The 20,311-nt window shown below is 44.8% G+C and overlaps 1 protein-coding gene across 2 annotated transcripts; it reads left to right on the forward strand.

Annotated features, from left to right (window-relative positions):
* Window positions 1–803: 803 nt before the first annotated feature.
* On the forward strand, window positions 804–19,243 carry tmem63c (transmembrane protein 63C). 2 transcript variants are annotated; one of them, XM_053845978.1, is made up of 24 exons: window positions 807–886; window positions 1,947–2,075; window positions 5,890–6,109; window positions 7,296–7,375; window positions 7,601–7,688; window positions 7,943–7,980; window positions 8,533–8,675; window positions 9,716–9,767; window positions 9,831–9,939; window positions 10,184–10,257; window positions 10,333–10,413; window positions 10,476–10,596; window positions 11,065–11,198; window positions 11,438–11,560; window positions 12,530–12,683; window positions 13,119–13,225; window positions 13,534–13,620; window positions 14,199–14,264; window positions 14,333–14,495; window positions 14,575–14,680; window positions 15,420–15,587; window positions 16,632–16,744; window positions 16,811–16,885; window positions 16,992–19,243. In XM_053845978.1, exons 3-24 carry the CDS (start codon window positions 5,906–5,908, stop codon window positions 17,205–17,207), a joined length of 2,502 nt encoding a protein of 833 aa, XP_053701953.1. In that variant the 5' UTR covers window positions 807–886; window positions 1,947–2,075; window positions 5,890–5,905; the 3' UTR covers window positions 17,208–19,243. The 2 variants fall into 2 exon arrangements, with proteins under 2 accessions (XP_053701952.1, XP_053701953.1); XM_053845977.1 differs by lacking the exon at window positions 1,947–2,075 and having other exon boundaries at window positions 804–886.
* The last annotated feature ends 1,068 nt before the right edge of the window (window positions 19,244–20,311 follow it).

The raw sequence follows: 20,311 nt of genomic DNA on the forward strand, positions 1-20,311 counted from the left end.
CGTCTGCAGCGCCCCCTGCTGGGTTGGATGCGTCACTAGCATAAACAAGTCCTTTCTGTCGGCTGAAGAAATTAACATCAAGACCAGCATAGCTTCCCTTTTTATTTTTATTATTCAGCCTTAAAAGACAAAACGAGGCCACCACCTAATAAAATAGAAGTGAATGAAAATAAATAAATAATTGATAAATAATAAATGGTTGACCCCACAATTGCATAAATTTAGACCATAATTCTAAAATCAAAACGTTTGTTTTAAGACACTCTATATTCGGAGATTAAAATCATTGCACTCTCCAAGGCTGCCAGGACGATTATCGTGCAGCAGGTGGCAGTGTCTTTCCATAAAAAAATACCGTCAAAAAAAAAAAAAAAAAAAAAAAGATGATCGAACCAAATTAAATTATAGATAAATAATATTTAAATATTGTTATTATGAGAATGATTTTTTTTCACTTTTAATTATTACTAGTGTTGTGGGGTTTTAGACACTCAAAAATAACGTCATAACAAAAGTGAAACGCGACAAATAAGACAATTTGATGATACATTTTGAAAACAATGAATTGACAAAAACATTCAGGTCTTTTATTTATTTTAAATTTATGTTCTCTCTAAAAAGAATATACCTTTTGTAATCAAAATTCTCAAGCTCCTCATGGCGTTACTTTGTAAATTCGTCTATCATTATTATTGTATCAGACTGAGACAAATTGGATTTATTATATTCTACGTCCAGAGTGCAGTTATTTGTTGACGTTCCCTAGAGTCGCTTCGTAGTGGACTGTCAGACGGTCCCTGAGCGGTGTCGGAGGCGGCAGACACACCAACATCCGCGTCTCTCCGAGCTGTCGACGGATCCTGGGAGCATTTCTGCACTTTTCCAGGTAGATATGACCGAGCTGGTGGCACCGTGTATGGTCCGGAACCCGGCCAGAGCTTAGTATTGCTTTCTGTCCGTCATGTTTGTGTCGGAGCAGATGTGGGTGTGTGGATGCTGCGGGAGGCTGAGCTGCTTCTTCACTGCCTGATTATAAAACCGATCACCTGTCGATTTGTCGGGGGTTTAAAGTCGGATGTAGAGCGTCAGATTAAAAATGGAAAATGAAGATTAAGCCATCCGTTCTTTCCTCGTCGTGTTTGTTTACGTTTGCATCATCAGCATCATCCGTCTTTAAATGTGACGCGTTGTGATTGACAGCGTTTTATGTACATTATGTAGCTGTCTGAAACTCTTCCGGTAAATTGACTTGTTGAGTCAGAACCAAGTGAGTCAATACTGTTGCCCCCCCTCCACCTTTATATCCTCCAAACAGTTCGTCTGGTGCTAGTGTTGTTTTGGTGGCCAGTTAAATAACACGCAGGGGGTGAGAAGTGACAGTTGCAGGATGATTTACTCGAGTAAACTTTATTCCATTGTTTACCGAGGTCCGGATAGCTGGAGTCTGTCTCGCCAAACATTCTCCTCCTGTAGAAAACAACAATTATAATTCAGTGACTTCATCAAAAATGAAAACACAAAAAGGTAGAATGACTCTCAAAAACGAGAGACAGAATCTATATAAAATATACATTATATTTAAATAAAAGCCAAGGCAATCTATAGTGGTACAAATAATTATAATACTAAAAACAGTGTTCAACCATTTAAATCTTAAACAGAGACTGTATTGGGGGATAATAAATGTATGAAGAAGTGAAAACTTTATTGACAAAAAAGCTTAACAAGAACAGCACGACACATATACAAGGTGTAGGGCTACAGCAGGGGTCTTTATATTCTTGTGATTCGTCTGGTACTTGTTCTGGTGACCAATTAAATAACATACAGGGGATGGCAAGTGACTATATTATCTTGAATAAACTTTATTCCATCTATACTTACATCCATCCTTTACCGAGGTCAGGATTGCAAGAGTCTGTCTTAGCAAACGTCTCTTCCTGCAGAAAACAGTGGTGACCCCGGGTCATCCCTCCAGAGTGTACTGGGTCTGCCCCTCCTAGTTGACCTCCTCAACTTGGAAGAGCAGGGGTCTACTTTGAGTCTCCCTTGGATGACTGAGCTTCTATCTCGAGGTAACACACTGCTGAGAAAACTGAGTTCCAGAGTTTTTGAGAGGCTTTATTTCAGCCACCCTCCTGATCTTGTTCTTTTGAGATGAACCCAAGATCCTGGTCACTTTTTCTGCGTGACAAAGCTAGCCAGCTTGTCTCTCATTGAGAGGACAAAGAGATCTTCTGGATCCCGCCTCAGACGTTATATGTCCTCGATTGACCTCATTTGAATCGACATACTAACATCACGTCGACATGAATATTTAAGAATGTAATCTCGAATTGAAGCTGCACTGTGATGTGGTTCAGATCCAAGCGGCTTCAAGGAGACATGAAATATTCAGCTGTGTTGTCAGATTCATTGATGGCTTTTAAAAAGTTGCACAGGTTCTCTGGTTTTCTTCCTCTTGCTCATGTTTGAATTCATGTTGCGCCAGTAGATGCCAGATGGATCCTAATGAAGAGTTGACTCCCCGTCTCCCTGGAGGGTCTACTGAGCATGTGCAGTTGGACAGGAAGCAAGTGTTGAACACGACTCGAGTGTGTGTGTGTGTGTGTGCGGTCAGCTCTCAGGTCACACAGCGGCTGAATGAGCCCCCAGGGAGAAGGTATTGGGGGGGGGGATTCGTGAGGGAGGAAATGTGGATGATATTGCGGGGAGTGGTGAAGCAGACTGACAAAGTCAAACATCACAAGGAGGGGAAATAAAGTCACCCACGTATGCTCGCCTCCGCTCTGTTATTAAATCCAACATCACTTCCCTCTGGATAACAGACTTTTTTTCCTTCATGTTGACATCAAGACCAGTGATTTCACTGGAGTAGGCCAGACACGCCTCTCCTTAGAACCTTCTTCTCACCTTGGAATGCCAAGGCGTCTGGGTCTGCCCCGGGGACTCCTCCCCATCGGTGAGAGTGGAAACCCGCGGGTATTAGGAGACCTTTGTCTTTTGGCTCAGCTCTTTCCTCACCACAACAGACTGATGTCCCTTGTAATGTTCCTGTTGCGACCCCCAAATGTTGAGATATTTAATCATATTTATACATAATATTTGACTTGAATGATCTCTCTCTTTTAGGACTTCATAAGTGATCGACCGATTTGTCCCGCCTCTGACGCAAACCCACTATATAGCAAATGGTTGAGGGTCATCCTCCGATGAGATCATACAGCGGGTTCACCCGCCGACAGGCCTCTATTTTTGCGAAGCCGTGCGCCTCTTAGATGGAGGCCAACAGAGAAAACATCCAGCCCTTCACGTCTCATTGCCTCGCACACTCATGTTCCATGTTTCATGCATGTCCAAGGGTGTTGAAGGCTGCAGCAGGGAGGAGAGAACCAGGAGCTGGTTTATTTATGGCGACGGCTTGTCATCCTCGGGGAGTTGGGTCTTTTATCCGCCGCTGATTGGGTTGCAGAGGTTTGGAAGTTTATTTATGGTTCACTTTTCCAGAGAAGCGGCGTAATCGCCCCCTTGCTGCCTCCGAGAAGATCCTCGCTTTGATCGTGGCTCGTCTGCTGGCACTGATAAATGTTCTGGGGAGCTGAGACAACTTGGAAATAGATGGTTTCTAGTTTTGTTTTACTTTAAGTAAGCCATTCATTTATAAGCAATGTGGTTTTGTGGACAGCTGTGTTCGATATCTTGGCATTAGCTGTTGTTTACTAAGCTGTTAAATGTATTAACCAGACTAGTCCTGAGCCTCGTGGCAGTTTGTTGGTGAATTTAGGGAATTGTCGTTGTCGTTGCTCTCTGTACTGTATACTCAATGAAAGGAAGGTTTCTTTGCTTCCTTCACTCCTCTCTGCTGCAGCAGACCCGAGCTTGAGTTTGCACTTCTGTCCTCTTCCTCAGCACTCTGAAAAACCTGACGTGAACACTGCTTTTCATGGAGGAATTAGGCGCCTTCATGTTCTTACAGAGGAGACGGCAGACAGCAAGAGGAGGGTTTGAACGGAGAGCTGATCTGCGGGAGCCTGACGCTTGAAGTGCTGAGTCATGCTGTGACGTCGGTACAAATGTTGTGTGAAAGCTCGAGGATCAAAGAGAGCATTGATTAAGACCACACCGTTTTCAGAGAAAAAAAGTGCTTCGTTCTTTTGAAGGTTTATTTCAGCTACCTCACATTCACTTGTGAGAAGTCAGGGTTGTTAAACTCATGACCAACCTGGGAGCTACAACAAATTGATGTGAGGTGTTATATCATCCTCATGCAAAGATCCAGTGAAAGTCCTGGTCCATTTTTCCAGAACCATCTGGCCTCTCTAACTTTGTCACCGAACTTCTCCATGTGAGCTCTTGTCCTTGACTTTATCACTCATCTACTATCTCTGCGTCCCTGAACTGCACCTTCCCTTGCTAGCTGCTCACGTCACAGACATCTCCACCCTGCCTTCACTCTCTTCTTCACCGCCTCCATTCACTACTTGTGGTTTAGACCAGGGGATCTTAACCTTTTTGATCCCAGAGCCCACCTATTCAAGAAATAGAACTGATTCATTACTCTTGATTTCATTTGTGATCAATAACCATATTTAATGTACTTGCACAGAAACAAACCAAAACCCAGAAGATATTTATTTGGCTCCAGGTGCAAGTCATGTTCATCAAATCTACTAAAGAAAAAAAAATACAGTTGAATCAAACTGTTGAGAAAATTGGAAAAAAAAATGAATAAAATTGTGAATAAAATAAATATAATAAAAGTATTGCCATTATGTGAACTAAAAAAAGTTTCAAAACTGCTTCAACAGGTGCTTTCATGAATATTTTTTACTGTTGGGGCGGCATCACTTTCTTTATCATTTTGTCTTGTGAACTTCGCCATAGTTGGTGACTATCACAGATTTGCAGCTGTTAAGTCGATTCAGACACACACTACTGCCACCATAGGTGACCAATGTATCTATGGTTAAGAACCCCTGGTTTAGACCATAACCATGACTGTCGAGACCACACTATACAGAACCAGTCGCCAGCCCGATCAAGTCTGAGATCTGAATCCAGAAGATTCTCCACAGGGAGCCTGTCAGTATCTGAACATCGACCACAGAATATAGTGTTTCACACCAGGGTGGCGTCTTTGAAGGGAGGTCACTGGCTCGCTTTGATTGAACCGCACCACTTCTGCGCTTACATGCTCACCAAACTCTCCAACTGACTCATCTGGTTTGTCACTGAGGCCAATTGACACAGAGCTTTGCTGGCCGCTGCTCCTTTCTCCCCGCATTCATTCAAAGAGAAGACCACAGCAGCTGAGAGTATTGATGGCGCATGTGTGTGTTTGCGGTTGTGGTCATGACAGTGTGAATGATTCCATCCTGTGCTCAGCAACGGAGGATCCCGTTCAAGCTGTGCAAACACAGGGACAAACGGCCGGGCGTGTTTTTCTGGAATGATCGAGTCTCGAGTCGACGCTGATGGCACGTTCATGGCTTTTTAAGAGCCGGCGGTATCGAGCCGCCGTCGCCAGCTCTTCTCTTCCTGCGACCCTTCTATTAGTCAGACCCAGAAGCCCAGATGGCGACTAATGGAGTCTGATGAGACTCACACGATCACAATTTGACAGCGACATGTCTTAATGCGTTTAATCCCAACCTGCAAAAGTTTTAGCATGGAATAAGTGGATGCTATGCAGACAACTTTGGAGTGAATTTTTTTGTTTTATGTCTTACTGTCCTTTAAAATAATGGGTCTTATCAACAAAAATATTGTACTTAGAGTATCGCAATATGTCATATCTTCTCTCCTGCATCAGGATGCGTATCGTATCGCCAGATTCCCTTGATATGAAACACCTTTCCAACTCCAAAACGTGATCTGCTTTCTTCTCAGATATGTTCCAGTGCTGATGGCTGACTTCAATTTGTTCTTCACAAGAGCGCCACCTGTTGAGGGGAGGTCTTCTGAGCTGGATGGGTTCCTGGAGTCGTCGGACGTCGGGAACTCAACAGCCGAGCGATGCTTCCGCGCGCACTCTCGTGGAAGCGTCCTCCAGGGGCTGCCGTTCGGAGGAGTTCCCACGGTTCTTGGTATCAACGTGGTGGTCTGGATGGTATGTGGAACAAACTTACAAGCCGCAACATGACTTTAAATTGACTCGTGACATCGCAGATTTGACCATCTGGAAGAACTCTCTGGTGCCATCGATCTTCTGGGGCTGAATGACTTGTGTGTTTCTGAGAGCTGATGGTCGGCTAGTGGGAGTCCAGCCGCACATTTTCAGGATGACCACAATGGTCATTGTTCCCTGACCTCATTGTTGTTGCATTAGGGTTTTCATTAATGCCAAATCCTGAAGTGTCTCAGTGTGCAGGGGAACGTGGCCCTCAACACAAACTGAGAGTCAAAAATACACTAGATTTGCATGCGTCCTTGTTTTCTCTGTTTCACTGCTTGTGCTCCACACCAGCGCTCACAAAGCAGACCCGTTCATCTCTCCGCTCCGTCACTCCCCGGCGATATCTCCTCATCAGAATTCTTATCTGAGCTCTGGAAGAAGCTGCCAAAGATTCAGCTTCATTTCCCCAGCAGGTCTTAAACCAACACACTCACACGCGTCACTTTTAATGAAGACGTGGCTGCTCTCACACAACAACAGCGCACCTGACTCCAGTTCTGTCGCCCTCTGCTCCTCAAGACAACACACCGGTCAAGTGCCTCAGGCGACGCCACGTCACGTCCAGTGAGTGGAAGTCAAGCGTCTTTGAACCTCAGTGACCTCCCTGCTGGACTGCTTACGGTGGCTAGTTCCTCCAGCAGCTGCTCTGATCGTCTCTGCAGATCACTACACCCACACTTCAAGAAGACTTTTTTAATGAGAACAGAGGGCAAACCGGAGTTGTTGTGTTGCAGATTGCTGAGTCATGGATTTATATCGCTTGTTGCTGCATGACTGGTGGTGTTGATGGCCCTGAGTGATTGTCAGCAAGTGAGAAGAGATAAGCAAGAAATTACTCTCTGAAAAGGCTTGTAGAAAATGGGAAAAGCTGACGACAAACTAAATAATAATACCTATTATTATTATTATGATTATTATTGGAGGAAAGGTCTCGGCAATTACAGTGACAATGAATTAAGGAAAAATGAGTATTGAAACTTACTTTCAAACTCTGCTGTTTAAAAATAAAAGAATCAAGTTGACACGCTGTTCTCGAACAATGGACCTGCGTGTGAGTTCTGGCTGTAGTTACCAAGACAACCGTGGATGATCGTGAGTCTCGTCCTTGTGTCTCCCTCAGATACTCCTGCTGGTCTTCTCCTGCCTCAGGAAGGCGGCGTGGGACTACGGGCGCCTCGCCTTGCTCATGGATACGGACAGGTGAACTCTTTCATGATGAGGATGAGGATGAGGAGCACTTCTTAATGCTCAGCTGAGTTGCTGCAGTCCACAGCGCCCTCTGCTGATCTGCCCGCCGTTGGCCAAAATTATGATAGAAAGTTATAATAGCAATGACAACAGTAAGGAGAGTGAATAAACAAGCAAGCAGTCGGCACTATTCCACCGTGAAGCGTGTCACTGAGCTTCACACTGTTGTCTCCACAGTCTGACATCTCTGTTCTACGGCGAACCCAGTGAGAAGGAGAAGTCCCCGTCTGAGTCCAGCCCCTCAGACTCTGACTCTAAAGACCCGGTGAGTCCAGTCAAATCACTGCTTCACAGCAGCATTAGAACAACATCCAGGTACTTTTTTGCTCCAAAGAAATTAAAGACGAAGAAGAGAAACAGCTGCATAACAGAAAATGTTATGTTATGTTTTTTAAAATGACTAATAAAACTAGTAAACAACTTACTATCGGCCAGTTTGATTTTGCATCGCTGGTTTGTGTGCGTGCGTTTGTACTCACGCTCCAGATGTGGCTAACATCTGCCTCCTCGTCCTCCCAGGGCTTCTGCTCGTGGCTCACGTCGCTCTACCACATGAAGTGAGTGGCCCGACATTCCTCGCTGATGTCACCTCACACCAACACTCCCGCCGTAGCACTGCAGAAGTTTCCAGATTGTTGCGACTCATTGTGGCACTGGTGCCTGCGGCTCCACCATGGGAAAGTAGCAACCGCCCCCGTGATCTCCCTGTGTGGCCGCGTGACGCCGCCTCTCCCTCTGGCTCTGTAGTTTGTTCTATTTTACGAAGCTGGTTTTTGTGTGTGAAACCACGGCTCTGATGAAGGTCGCAGGTCGAGACCTCAGCTTTTTACTCGGCATTATGACTAAATTTGGGCTTTGCAAGGGCCAAAAGTTCAGTGATATTTAGCTGTTTTCATCATGATAACAGTCACATTCAGGAATATTAGCTTTCTCTCCTTCTTGTTCTGACCCAATGGTGGAATGTCTCCCCATACAAAAAGGGTCTGAACGTGGTGAAGAATGAGCTGAGCTAAAAGACTAAGCTCTCCCACAGATACAAATGAGCTTTCTCTGTCAGGCCTATTTTTATAAACCAACTTGTGACCCAGTTCCTGTTTTCTCCTCCGAAGGGACGAGGAAATCCGCAGCAAGTGTGGGATGGACGCCGTCACCTACCTCTCCTTCCAGCGCCACATCATCATGCTCATGGCCGTCGTCTGCCTGCTCTCCCTGGCCGTCATCCTGCCTGTCAACTTTTCCGGGAATCTCCTGGGTATTTCTGGACCTGATGGTCCGCTTGACCTTTGACCAAAATGGAATAACAGAGGGAAGCCCAGCACCTGACGGGCCACACAGTGACACACGCACACTCAGGGTTGCGGTTTTGGAGCTCGGCTGAGAAGGAAAGCAGGAATCTGCAGAGATGGATTTAGAGCAGAACAGAGGACACACACACCCATAAGTGCTTTCCCGTGTGAAATTGTAGAAAAAGAAAACACCTCATCTCCTGTCCACACGTGACCTGTGTCGGTGCACGGCAGCTGCGAATCTCTTTAACAAAAGTGACTCAGTACTCCGAATATAAACGACAATAAAATTACAAATTAGAAAGTTTATAAGACGTTTTGAGAAGTAAAGGATCAAAGGTGTTATAAATGAAATAGATGATGACTTAAGGGTGGTTTGTTGTAGGTAAATACATTTATTTGAAAAGCATGATGAAAGCATTAGTACGTTTTTTTTTTCAGAAAAATGTAAGCATTATACTGCATTAACTTTACGTTATATGAAGAAGACGAATGTGAAACAATGTTAAAAAATTAAGATGAACAAATCATATCAGAAAATGTTAATATTTTGAAAAATATTCATGAATTTTGTTTAATTATTTAGAAAATTAAGGACATATTTAGATAAAAAAAATTAAATAATATTACAAGTTAAAAATGTAACTTTGTTGTGCATTTTTAAATGATGGAAAAGTGTTACAATATGATGAAGGTGAATAAGTGATACCCCTTCAAAAAGCAGTGACCTCACATATGATGATTTTAAGATGAATTAAATACAGAAGTGTGTATTTCAGTGTTATCTTACAAAACCAATCTCCTCAATTTATCATTTTCCAGTGGGTGTTGTGCAGCCTTGGCGACAGGAGACGTTACGATGAGATCATTTACTGTATAGAAAAGGGCCAGTCGCCGACTCAGCTCTTTTCCATAGCGACCACTAACAGAGAAAGTCAATGTTTGGTTTACGTGTGGGGTTTCCTTTTTTGTCGAATTAATACCTGCCTGTCGTCTCTCGTTACAGGAGACAGTCCAGAGGATTTTGGGAGGACGACTCTGGCCAACGTTAGCGCAGAGTGAGTTCAGTGTGGCGAGCAGCATCTGTATTGTTTTATTTTAATCCCGTGCTTGTGGTGCAGGGACGGTTTTCTGTGGCTGCACGCCGTCTTCGCTCTCGTCTACTTCACCATCACGTCGCTGTGCATGGCTCACCACTCCTCCCGGCTGGACTACCAAGAGCACGAGAAGGTGTTTTTGAAAATAAATACATCCTAAATAGAAGCTCATATTCACAAGAGTGATAGTGTGAGAGAAAAGCTGGTCAATGTCAATTTTCGGTTAGTAGTTAGAGATAAAGAAACCAAGATTAAGAGATAAAAAGTGAGCAAAAATTCTGGATTTGAGTCTGGATTCTGCATCGTAAATGAAATCATAAACTTACATACTATACAATTTATGTTGCTTTTGCTGTACGTTGCGCGTCTTGTTTCAGGTAGCGAGAACTCTGATGATCACCTGCATTCCCAGAGAGATCAGTGACCCAGGACTCATCACTAAACACCTCCAGTACTGTATCGTCTCCTCCTTTGTCGTTCAACGTCTTGTTTTTTCCACCTGAATTCACTGAGTTTCCTTCACCAGCGAGGCCTATCCCAGCTGCACCGTGACAGATATCCGATTCTGCTTCGACGTCCAGAAGCTGATGAGGCTGGATGTGGAGAGGTAGGTTGCAGCGTGGATCGAGTGTTTGTTGTTGGTAAAGGAAAATGCTGTGTTGTTTACAGACGCAAAGCCATGAAGGGACGGTTGTACTTTGCCTCTAAATCTCAGAAGGAGGGGAGGATCACGATCAAGACTCATCCTTGCGCTCGCATCTTCTGCTGTGACTTCTGTGGCTTTGAGAAGGTAAAAAAAAGTAAACTGAAAAAGTTTCTTTGCAGAAATCTAGAATTAAAAAGAGAACAGTAGAAAATCATTAGGGACTATTTCAAATCAAATTAACTAATATATGAAATATTCAAGGTGTAAAATAATATAAATGTAAGGGGCTTCACTTAAAGCTATTAAAAATGTAAATGGGCAAAATAAATAAACATAATTTCAAAAGCATTCACTTATTTGCAAAATAATGTATTTCCAAATCGTAATTTTTAGATAAATAAATACTCAAAACACTCAAATTTGCTTCCAAATATATTATTTATAGAGTTAAAAACCCTTTAATTCCGGGATTATATGGCAAAAAAACGATTCTGTTTCTCTGTCGCGTGGACGCAAGAAGCGTTCTGCGGAAGCACATGACCACTAGGTGTCAGTGTAGAACCGTGTCTCCATCTCCGTCAGCGCTGGCTGTGTAACTTCTCCTCCTCGCAGGTGGATGCGGAGCAGTACTACAGCGAGCTGGAGGAGAAGCGCACGGACGAATTCAATGCCGAGAAGAGCCGCATCTCCATGAAGCGGCTGGGAATCGCATTTGTGACCTTCCGTGACGAGAGGATGACTGCAGTGTGAGTAAACGGCAGCATGACATCAGGGTTCATGTGTGTGAGGTCGCGCCCTGAGACTGTCACTGCAGGATACACTCATTAAACTGCCAATAAAAGCGGGCTTTGCTCGTGAAGCTCTGCTTGCTGATGGTGTGTCTGTGGTTTCTCTGCAAACGTGCCGCGGCCTGTCGTCTGAGTCATGTGTAGAAGAACATGGTTCCATGTTGCTGGAGTCACATTTTCTAATGTGATCACGACAGAATCGTGAAGGACTACAGCAGGGCGAACTGTCGGGGCAAACCGCAGCAGTCCAGCGTCACGGCCGTGGTGCAGTCGCACAACTGGGGCGTCAGCTATGCCCCTGCTCCCAATGACATCATCTGGTGAGTCCAAACACAGAATCACATCAGTGCTGTCCTCGTGAAAACCAGTCACGCCTGCTGGAGTGTGGACACAGAAGCCATCAAGGCTTATGCTCCAAACTCTGTGGATTCAGACGCAAACATCTCAGGAACACAAGTGTTTTTTTTTCCCCACATGTGAACATGGCACCCCGAAACTGGAAAGACACAAAAGGTTGTGACACAATTGGAAGTCTTCTCGGAGGAGTTGACCATACAAACAAAACAATATTAAACAGTCTCCTTCTGAAGGTTTTCTTTGAATTATTGCTTTTTTAAAAGGCATAAATTGTTTAAAATGTAATATTGAATAAATTTGATTGGAACTCCATTGTCACATGACTTTAAGAGGTGTAAAAGCATGAAAAAAGTAGAAAAAAATTTGAACAGAAATAGTTAACCAGAAAAAAAAGATTAAAATGTATGAATCTCTGTCTACTTTCTATTTAATAAGCATATTTTATTAAAGTCTTTTTTTCGGAAACTATTTCCCCATATTGCTTAGCCAAACATTCAAAATAAAAAATAAATATTAATAGAAATAAAAACACTCATCATTTCTATGTGACCAATTACATATATATATATATATAGATATAGATATAGATATATTTATATATATATAGAGAGAGAGAGAGAATGGAAGAAAAAAGAAAATCTTGCCAAACTTGCCTTCACTGGAGCGACCACATAATGACGGGCCTGAAAGCTTTCTGCACCGTTGCTTGTTCTGACGGCTCTTTGCTGATGAGCCGATGTGATTTATGTTTTCTGTCTTGGAAAACAAGTGGGATTATGTAACCCGCGCTCTGCCGATCGACTGCTGCTCCCCCTGACTGCATCTCCACAACCTCTTGAGAAGCCAAACACTCCACACACCTCCACACACGTCGGCTATTTAAAGCCCGTCGACGGAGCGTCCCGTCTCATTATCTCTGCCCTGTCCACCAGGGAGAACCTGTCGGTGTGCGGCTCCCGATGGTGGCTCCGCTGTGTCCTCCTCAACATCCTCCTCTTCCTCCTGCTCTTCTTCCTCACCACGCCGGCCATCATCGTAAACACCATGGACAAGTTCAACGTCACCAGGCCCGTGGAGAGTCTGCAGGTCAGAGCTTGACCTTTTCTCAGTGGTCAAATCAGAGTGGCCTTTCATATTTCTGTCGTCGCTTGACCTGCGTATAGTCAGTCACAACGGAGCGCAACAAATTCTTCAGATCAAAAAGTCGTAATGTAGTACCTCAAATGAACATGTAGTAACCATGGCAACACTTCAGAGTACTTATATAATTAATCTGCTCTCCTTCCTCTGTGTGAATGCTCTCAAAAGTTATAAACAATAAATATGTTTTTGAATGTAGCCATTAGCGTCGTGTTGCTATCATGTCTTCTTAACTACATCAAAATGAGTTCTAAACTAAGCTAGCATTGCGACATGCCATTGATTGACGCACTTCTGAATGTTTGTATTTATTTGGTGTACGTGTGTCGTAAAGTTAGCCATTTGCACGAGGGTGAAACATTTTTATAAACGTGTCTGCAGAGCCCCGTCATCACCCAGTTCTTCCCGACTCTCCTGCTCTGGGCCTTTTCCGTCCTCCTCCCCTTCATTGTTTACTACTCGGCTTTCTTCGAGTGCCACTGGACCAGGTAGGAGCTATGATTCTTCACCCTGTTGCCCCCCCTCCTTAGCCCCACACTCCTCCTGGCTGTCACTCAGCCTGATACCTCCGGCAGGTTGTCATAGCGATCTCCATGTGAGGATAATGAGATGCACATTGCAGCAGGAGGAGGAGGAGGAGGGGTGTGTGGAGGGGGGGGGTACATACGGAGACACGCAGCACCTTTTTCTTTACATAACAAACGTGTTGTGCAGGCGTGATGCACCAAGGCAGATCGACTGGAATGAAAAGCCTGAGGGAAATCAAAGGTTGATCATGGTGTGGTCCATTCCACAGATCCGGAGAGAATCAGCTGACCATGCACAAGTGCTTCCTGCTGCTGGTCTTCATGGTCATCGTCCTGCCGTCGCTGGGCCTGTCCAGGTTTGTGTAGTGAGGTCAAATACACACTTTTGTCCAAGAGATCAAAGGCACAACAAACATCAGTGTCATCTTATAACTCTCTGGTGTGAGGTAAAACTAACATATTTATCATAAAGTATCATCAGTACATTGAAGGAATATTGAACATGCATTTTGAAATGAATAGCCATTTTGTTTTCTAGTCTAGTCCGTAGTTGCTTTATATTCACATTAAGTGCATATAAAATGTTTATTTCAATAGGTTTCATAGCATATTTACACTTCTTAATATCCTTAATAACATTTCATCTTCTAAGGTTCATTTTGTCCTAGTTACTTAAGTATATATTTTGGATATTTTTCCGTCATATTTTGTGGCCACCCCTGTCTTTCTTTTGATGATGGCCCCTCACAACAGTTACAGTTTAATGTGGCCCTTTAGGAAATGTTATTGCCCACCTCTGCACTAGAGTGCTCTTCAACTCCCAAATTTCTACAGTCAACATGCGGAGCTCCCCAGGTTTGAACAGAGAATGCAGCCTTCCACAGATCAAAGGAGGATTGTTTGTGAGCTGCATTTTCTTCTTCTGTCTCAACAGCCTGGACTTGTTCTTCACGTGGCTCTTCGACGTTCATTTCCTGGACGAAAAGGACGTGAAGTTCCAGTAAGAGGTTTCCCCCCCCATCCTGAAACCCTCTGCTCCACCGCCGACCCCACACTCTCTCCTCTCAGGTGCGTGTTCCTCCCCGACAACGGCGCCTTCTTCGTCAACTACGTCATCACGTCCAGTCTGATCGGAACGGCCATGGAGCTGCTCCGTATCCCGGCGCTCAGCGTGTACGCCGTCCGCCTCTGCTTGGCCAAGTCGCAGGCTGAGCGGATCCACATCAAACGGGTCCGTACCAGGAGGTCCAGTACCCTGCTGCTCCATCCACAGCTCCTCACTGGTGACTGACAGGTGCTGTGTGTTCCAGAGCCAGACGTACGAGTTCCAGTTCGGGCTGGAATACGCCTGGACCATGTGCATCTTTGCAGTCAGTGTGACCTACAGCATCACCTGCCCCATCATCACACCCTTTGGTAGGTGTGTTTGTGTTGTTCTGACTGTGAAGGTTTTGGTCTGTACTGGTTTGTTTGTGCGCCTGTGTGAGAGCTGTCTAACAGCTCTGAATGTCTCCTTGCTCTGCGTGTCTCTGCTGTGTGTATGTTCGTGTAGAAGCACTTCAAGTGTGGATCCGTGACACTGTGCATGTGCGCTGTGTGTGTGTGTGTGTGTGTGAGCTGCCAGTCATCGGCAGACTGTGCCTGCGTGTCTAGTGAGTGGGAGCCAGACACCCACTCCGCTCCTGTCCCACATCTCACCGAGCTTCTGCTCAGATCTTCAGTCCCTGCAGACCCTCACCTGTCCCGCCCGTCTGTCTCTCGACCTGCTTCAATAGAATATTCATCCCCGTGGTGCAGGCATGAACACTCACACTCTGCTAAATGCGGCTCCCGGATTCTTCACAGCTCCGCTTTGAACTCGCGTGTCAGCCTGACCCGGCAGAGTCAGACTGCAGGTTACAGGGTGGAAAGAAAACCAGCTGAATACTTTGATTTAGTACTTGCAGCATGTGTGCCAAGAACCTCAACCATTTTAGAGCAGCAGAAATCACCATTGCTCCTCTGCTATACAGGCTTGTAAGTTGAGTGACAGCACCGGTGGAAAGTGAAAGTGTACCATGTCAAGTGTTATTCGTTTTCTTCAATGCGTATTATTTGTTTTTCGGAGCGATGTTTTCGATGCTACTGTGGCCTCACCTCCCTTCTCATGGACCAGGTCTCCTCTACGTCATCCTGAAGCACATGGTGGACCGTTACAACATCTACTACGCCTACGTGCCCACCAAGCTAAACCAGCGCATTCACAGAGCCGCCATCAGTCAGGTGATCCTGGCGCCCATCCTCTGCATCTTCTGGCTGCTCTTCTTCTCCATCCTCAGATTAGGTATGAACCCAGGATCTGATGTTCTTCTCTGGTTATATCTGCAAGGTCATGTTCTGCATTAAACTTCAGTAACTCTTACTACTGCTACTGTTAATGCTGGTATTAGTATCCTGCTATTTGCTCCTCCTATTAGTGTTTTATGTCTTATAACATTGTAATTACTACACCTACTGCTACTACTGCCTGTACCACTACTCAGAACTGTTTTGCATACTTCTACTCATAAAAGTTTACTGCTGCAATAACCGCTTGCTACTTCCCTTGTAATTTAAATACTATTTTTACAGGTACTCCTTTTGCTATTGCTAATTCTCGTTATTACTATTTCCGCAATTACTGCTGTATTATATATTTCTCAATAATTCTTGTGCAGTGCTTCCATTAAAACTGTTTCCATTGCACTTGCTGTCACTGCGACTTCTAGTACTGTTATAAGTGGTACCTATACTTCGATTATTGTTGTCATTACTACTACCACTGATGCATAGGTATTTGAACTTTTTATGGTATTATCATTATTGTATACTTTTAAATACTAGTGCATCAACAAATAATGCTGTTACTGTACGAATATAACTATTACTCAGCAGCTAATTTCTGTTATTACACGATTATTATCATGGTTGCTACATCTGTTATTACCTCAATTGATTCCACCATGACTGCTAATGCTACGTCTGAGTAACATTACTATAGATGGTGGATGAACTTTTGTGCATTCACCAAAGCTGTGTTTCATGGGTATGTCAGATTGTACTACTACTGAAGCTAAAAATTATCATTATTACCTTACCATTCTAAAACTATAACCAGTACTTTCAGTACTGCAACTAGCATTTGTTTAAACTGTGCCATAATGATACTATTATTATCATTTCTTCAACTGCTACTAGTACTGTGACTAGTACTACAACTACTTAATTTAAGTCATATTAACAACCAAAGCTGTCTGTATCTGACATGGCTGCTGATGATACTGTGTACCAGGGTGTATCACTATTACTTCAAGTACGTCAAGTATCGTTCCATGATGTTGCCCCTCAGGTCCGGTTCATCCCATCACGCTCTTCGTTTTCGTGTCGCTGCTCTGCTGCATCGCCTTCTCGCTCGTCCGCTTGTGCCTTAAGAAGCAGCCTGACAAGTCCAGCAGCTACCAGGTGAGATTCTGTTACGTTGTGACACTGAACCATCCGTGGTCTTACTCTGCACTGAACTGGTTCCAGATGTCCAATCAGCCAGCAGAGGGAGCCTTCACGGACTCGGAGCGGAGCACAGTGACGTCCACCACTGCCTCCAGTGTACAGTACCTCAGTCTGTTCTGTTGCAGCCAGTTTTGGAAGCTAGACTGTTTTGAATGGGTCACGTCAGGTACTGCTCTGACAGCTGGTGCTGTTCTTCTTGCAGTTGTTTGTGGCGTCGGTGCTGCTGGATCCGGAGCTGGCGTTGACTCCGATGCCGTCCCCAGCCCATCACGGCTACGGCGCCTTGGCCAACGCCCAGACGGTCGCCAGCGGAGCGCAGGAGGAGGAGGAGGAAGGTGAGCCCACCCAGACCCGTGAGACTGAACTCCAGGACCGCCCGGTCAGCCCGCTCATGGACAGCCCGTTGGGGTACCAGTAACACCAAATCGCTCTGACTGCTAACGCCACGTTTTCACCTTCGCCTCAAACTACTCGAGCAACACGAGTTTCTGAATCTTACTCACCGAAACCAAATGATCCTCGTCTTTTTCCGTCCGCTCATCTGGATCTTCGTTCTCCAAGGTGGCCCGACCCCAGCGCTTTCCCAAACTTCTGTGTCACGGCTTGTGTGGAGGTGAAAGTTCCCACCCGAGTGGGAGGTGTGAGCAGGCTCGCCCCCGCCAGACTGACAGAGCGAGCGGCCCGGGTGCGGGTGAGATCTGTTTCCTTGGGGGGGAGGCAAGAGGGTGAGGGCAGCGAGAGGAGAAGCCATCTGCAGTGAGAGCAGACAGACGGCAAGAAAGATCTGACACAGACGGCACGAGCTTCTCCGCTGTTCCTCTAAATCCTGGAATATTTTTGCTACAGATGTTTGTTGTTGATATTGTGTTGAGACCCATCACTCTAATGATCGCGGTGTTGTTCAGCTGTCACGGTCGAGAAACACATCAACACGTCTTGGAGGCAGTAAGAAACGAATACGTTGAATTCATCGAAAGTAATTTCTTAAGTCAATTTCTGCTCCTGAGTCGCACCAAACAGTAACTATTTTCCAGTTGTTTGAATATAAACTTTATTTCAAGTGCTAAATATGTGCTGTCAGTTATTAGCATTTGCGTTAGCTTGGATTGTTAGTCCTGCTGAAATAAATGTTTCTGAATGTAAAATCCCAAAATGAAAGTTCAAATGTGTCAATGACTTCCACACAAAATGATTTATTCGGCAAAAACTAGTGTACATAAGGCGAAGAAATGACGTGTGTGCCGTCTCAGGTGCTGGGGACGTGTCAGCTGAGAGCCCAGTGTGAAACTAGGAATTTAAAAGTCTCTGGACCCCTGTGATCATAGCTATGGACTGTGTGTTTGGTGATGACGGCTGTGGATTGTCTCTTTCTGCATATGTGAATTTTTTTTATTTTTGTACTTGAGTGTACCTGAATGTGATCTGTGCTGTGCCTTGAAGGAAACTCGTGTGACAATCCAGCACGGCCTGAAATATGCTGCATGAACTTCATTATCACGGACGCAACATTCAAATGTTTTGTTTTGCTGCTGACAAAGTGCAAGCTACTTTTTGAGAACCCAATATCTTGAAGACATGCATTGACATGCCTTATTACCGACAACTTGCAGCGGAGATTTGTACTACAGTGCTCCCCTTCAGTGCCCCCTACAGGACGACACTTGTGGAACCCGATCAGAAAGTTGCCTGTTCTTGTTTTACTTTTAAACATCCTTGTTTCTGAAAGGGTTACACTGTCCCTCAGTGCATGCTTTTCAACAGCACATATGCTAACATGTAGCATTGCAGTTTTCCTATCGCAATGCAACAGCTAAACAGGCAAATTTAGAAGTTTTGTATCACTGAGGTTTGAAATGCTATTTGGGTATTTTAAAAGTAAGGGTAAAAAAAAGCTTGCACGTACAGTACACACAAAACACTGGTTTGAGTGAAAGGAGCTTTAGTTTCAGTCTGACCTCGCATGGCTGTAGCCTTGGCTCTGCATCGCTAACATTCACCAAGAAACCCAAAGTGTGTGTTCAGTGTTGAGGCGCTAAGTCGTATCTGAGAGATTAACAAGTTTGTTTTTAAGATGTAATGCGTGTTTGTAAAATGTATTTGTTTATAAGGACGCTAAATCTGGAGTGGTGGAGCAGATGAAAGCGGACTGAAGTAGAAAGCACAAAGTTAAATGTGTGTGCTGCGGGTTGCGACACACTCTGTTAACTGGCTGTCCTTTGAAGAACGCCACATTTAACTTATGAGGGTCCTCTGTGTTCTCCAGTGGCTTCTGTCTGTCTCAGTTGAGCTCATCAGGAGTTTCCCAAATCTTTTTTTGAAGCGCTTTAATCGACAGATCGTCCATAAATGTTGGCTTTATTACTTTCGCGAGATCGTCTGGTCTGTTTGACATTCATCGCTAATGACTTTTCCGCTTACAGCCTGAAGTTCTGTGATCTGAAATTAAAATCTTTGCAGTTCCATCCACTTTTCCTGGTGGTCTTTGGGGATGACGGGACGGTGGATGTAAAAAAAAAAAAACACACTGACTGAAACTCTTCCTAGCGACACCACTTAGTGACGAAAGGCTTTTAGAATAATCCCTGAGTCTCAGAAAAGCTTCAGAATTAGGTCAAATGAAGTCATGATTTAGAAAATGAAATGCCACACACTTCTTGGACCACTTACCCGGATGTGCACTGCTAACAAGTCAGATGACTTGGTGTTGTTGCTTTTGCTGTTCCTTATCATGCAGGGATGCACCCCAACACCCCTTGGCTTCTTTTCAATGGTAAACAACATGTCGTCGTTGTCAAGTCACACAGCACGGCAGCCTGAAGCGATAGTTTTTTGTCTCAGTGACCAAACCTGGTTGTTGACCTTGGGTCCCTCTGTCGTCCACAAAGGGACGTACCCCTTACCTTACCATGGCCTCATCCATCTGTCGGGAAGAGTGACAGCTCTACCATGGCCCATCGAAGTACCTTGTATCATGCCGGAATATCCTGTAGTACTGTATGATGACGTGAGTAAGCCTTATGGGTGCTTCTGGAATATCCTTTCCATGGCCATCCTGGATTTTGCAATGGGTGCATCCAGGGAATTGCTGTTTGGCCTTTCCAGGGTAATGAACACGAACATGGCTTATGGTCTCTGGTGTTGTTTACTGCCTATTGATGAGTATATCCCAAGGGTCTGGCTCAGGGGGTAACAGTTTCAGTAGGGAAGCCCAGGGACACCTCTCCCTGGCTACTTCCACCACCATTTGAGGGGATTCCGAGGTGGCCTCCTCCCAGGCTTACATACCCGAAACGCTGTACCAGATGCCCAAACCACCTCAGATGGTGCCCCCTATCCATGAGACCCTGTTTTCTGGTTCAGCTCTCTCTGGTACAATGTCTGCATTACTGCAGACGCTGCCTCAGTCTCTTTTATTGATCTCTTTTCCTCTTACCTGTAAACAAGACCCGGAGATCCTCCACTTGTCCTCCCTACCTACCTGGTATACCCTTTGCATCACTCGGTGTTGGGTGGAAGCGAGTG

Source organism: Synchiropus splendidus, chromosome 16 (genome assembly GCF_027744825.2).
Source record: "Synchiropus splendidus isolate RoL2022-P1 chromosome 16, RoL_Sspl_1.0, whole genome shotgun sequence".
NCBI classification, from domain to species: domain Eukaryota; kingdom Metazoa; phylum Chordata; class Actinopteri; order Syngnathiformes; family Callionymidae; genus Synchiropus; species Synchiropus splendidus.

What these genes read in the sequence shown, in the direction of transcription:
- tmem63c (XM_053845977.1), top strand. Translation starts at nt 5,906, where the DNA reads ATGGCTGACTTCAATTTGTTCTTCACAAGAGCGCCACCTGTTGAGGGG. An exon ending in CTGGCCAACGTTAGCGCAGA is followed by an intron (nt 9,768 to 9,830) that starts GTGAGTTCAGTG and finishes CTTGTGGTGCAG; the next exon opens with GGACGGTTTTCTGTGGCTGC. An exon ending in ACAAGTCCAGCAGCTACCAG is followed by an intron (nt 16,745 to 16,810) that starts GTGAGATTCTGT and finishes AACTGGTTCCAG; the next exon opens with ATGTCCAATCAGCCAGCAGA.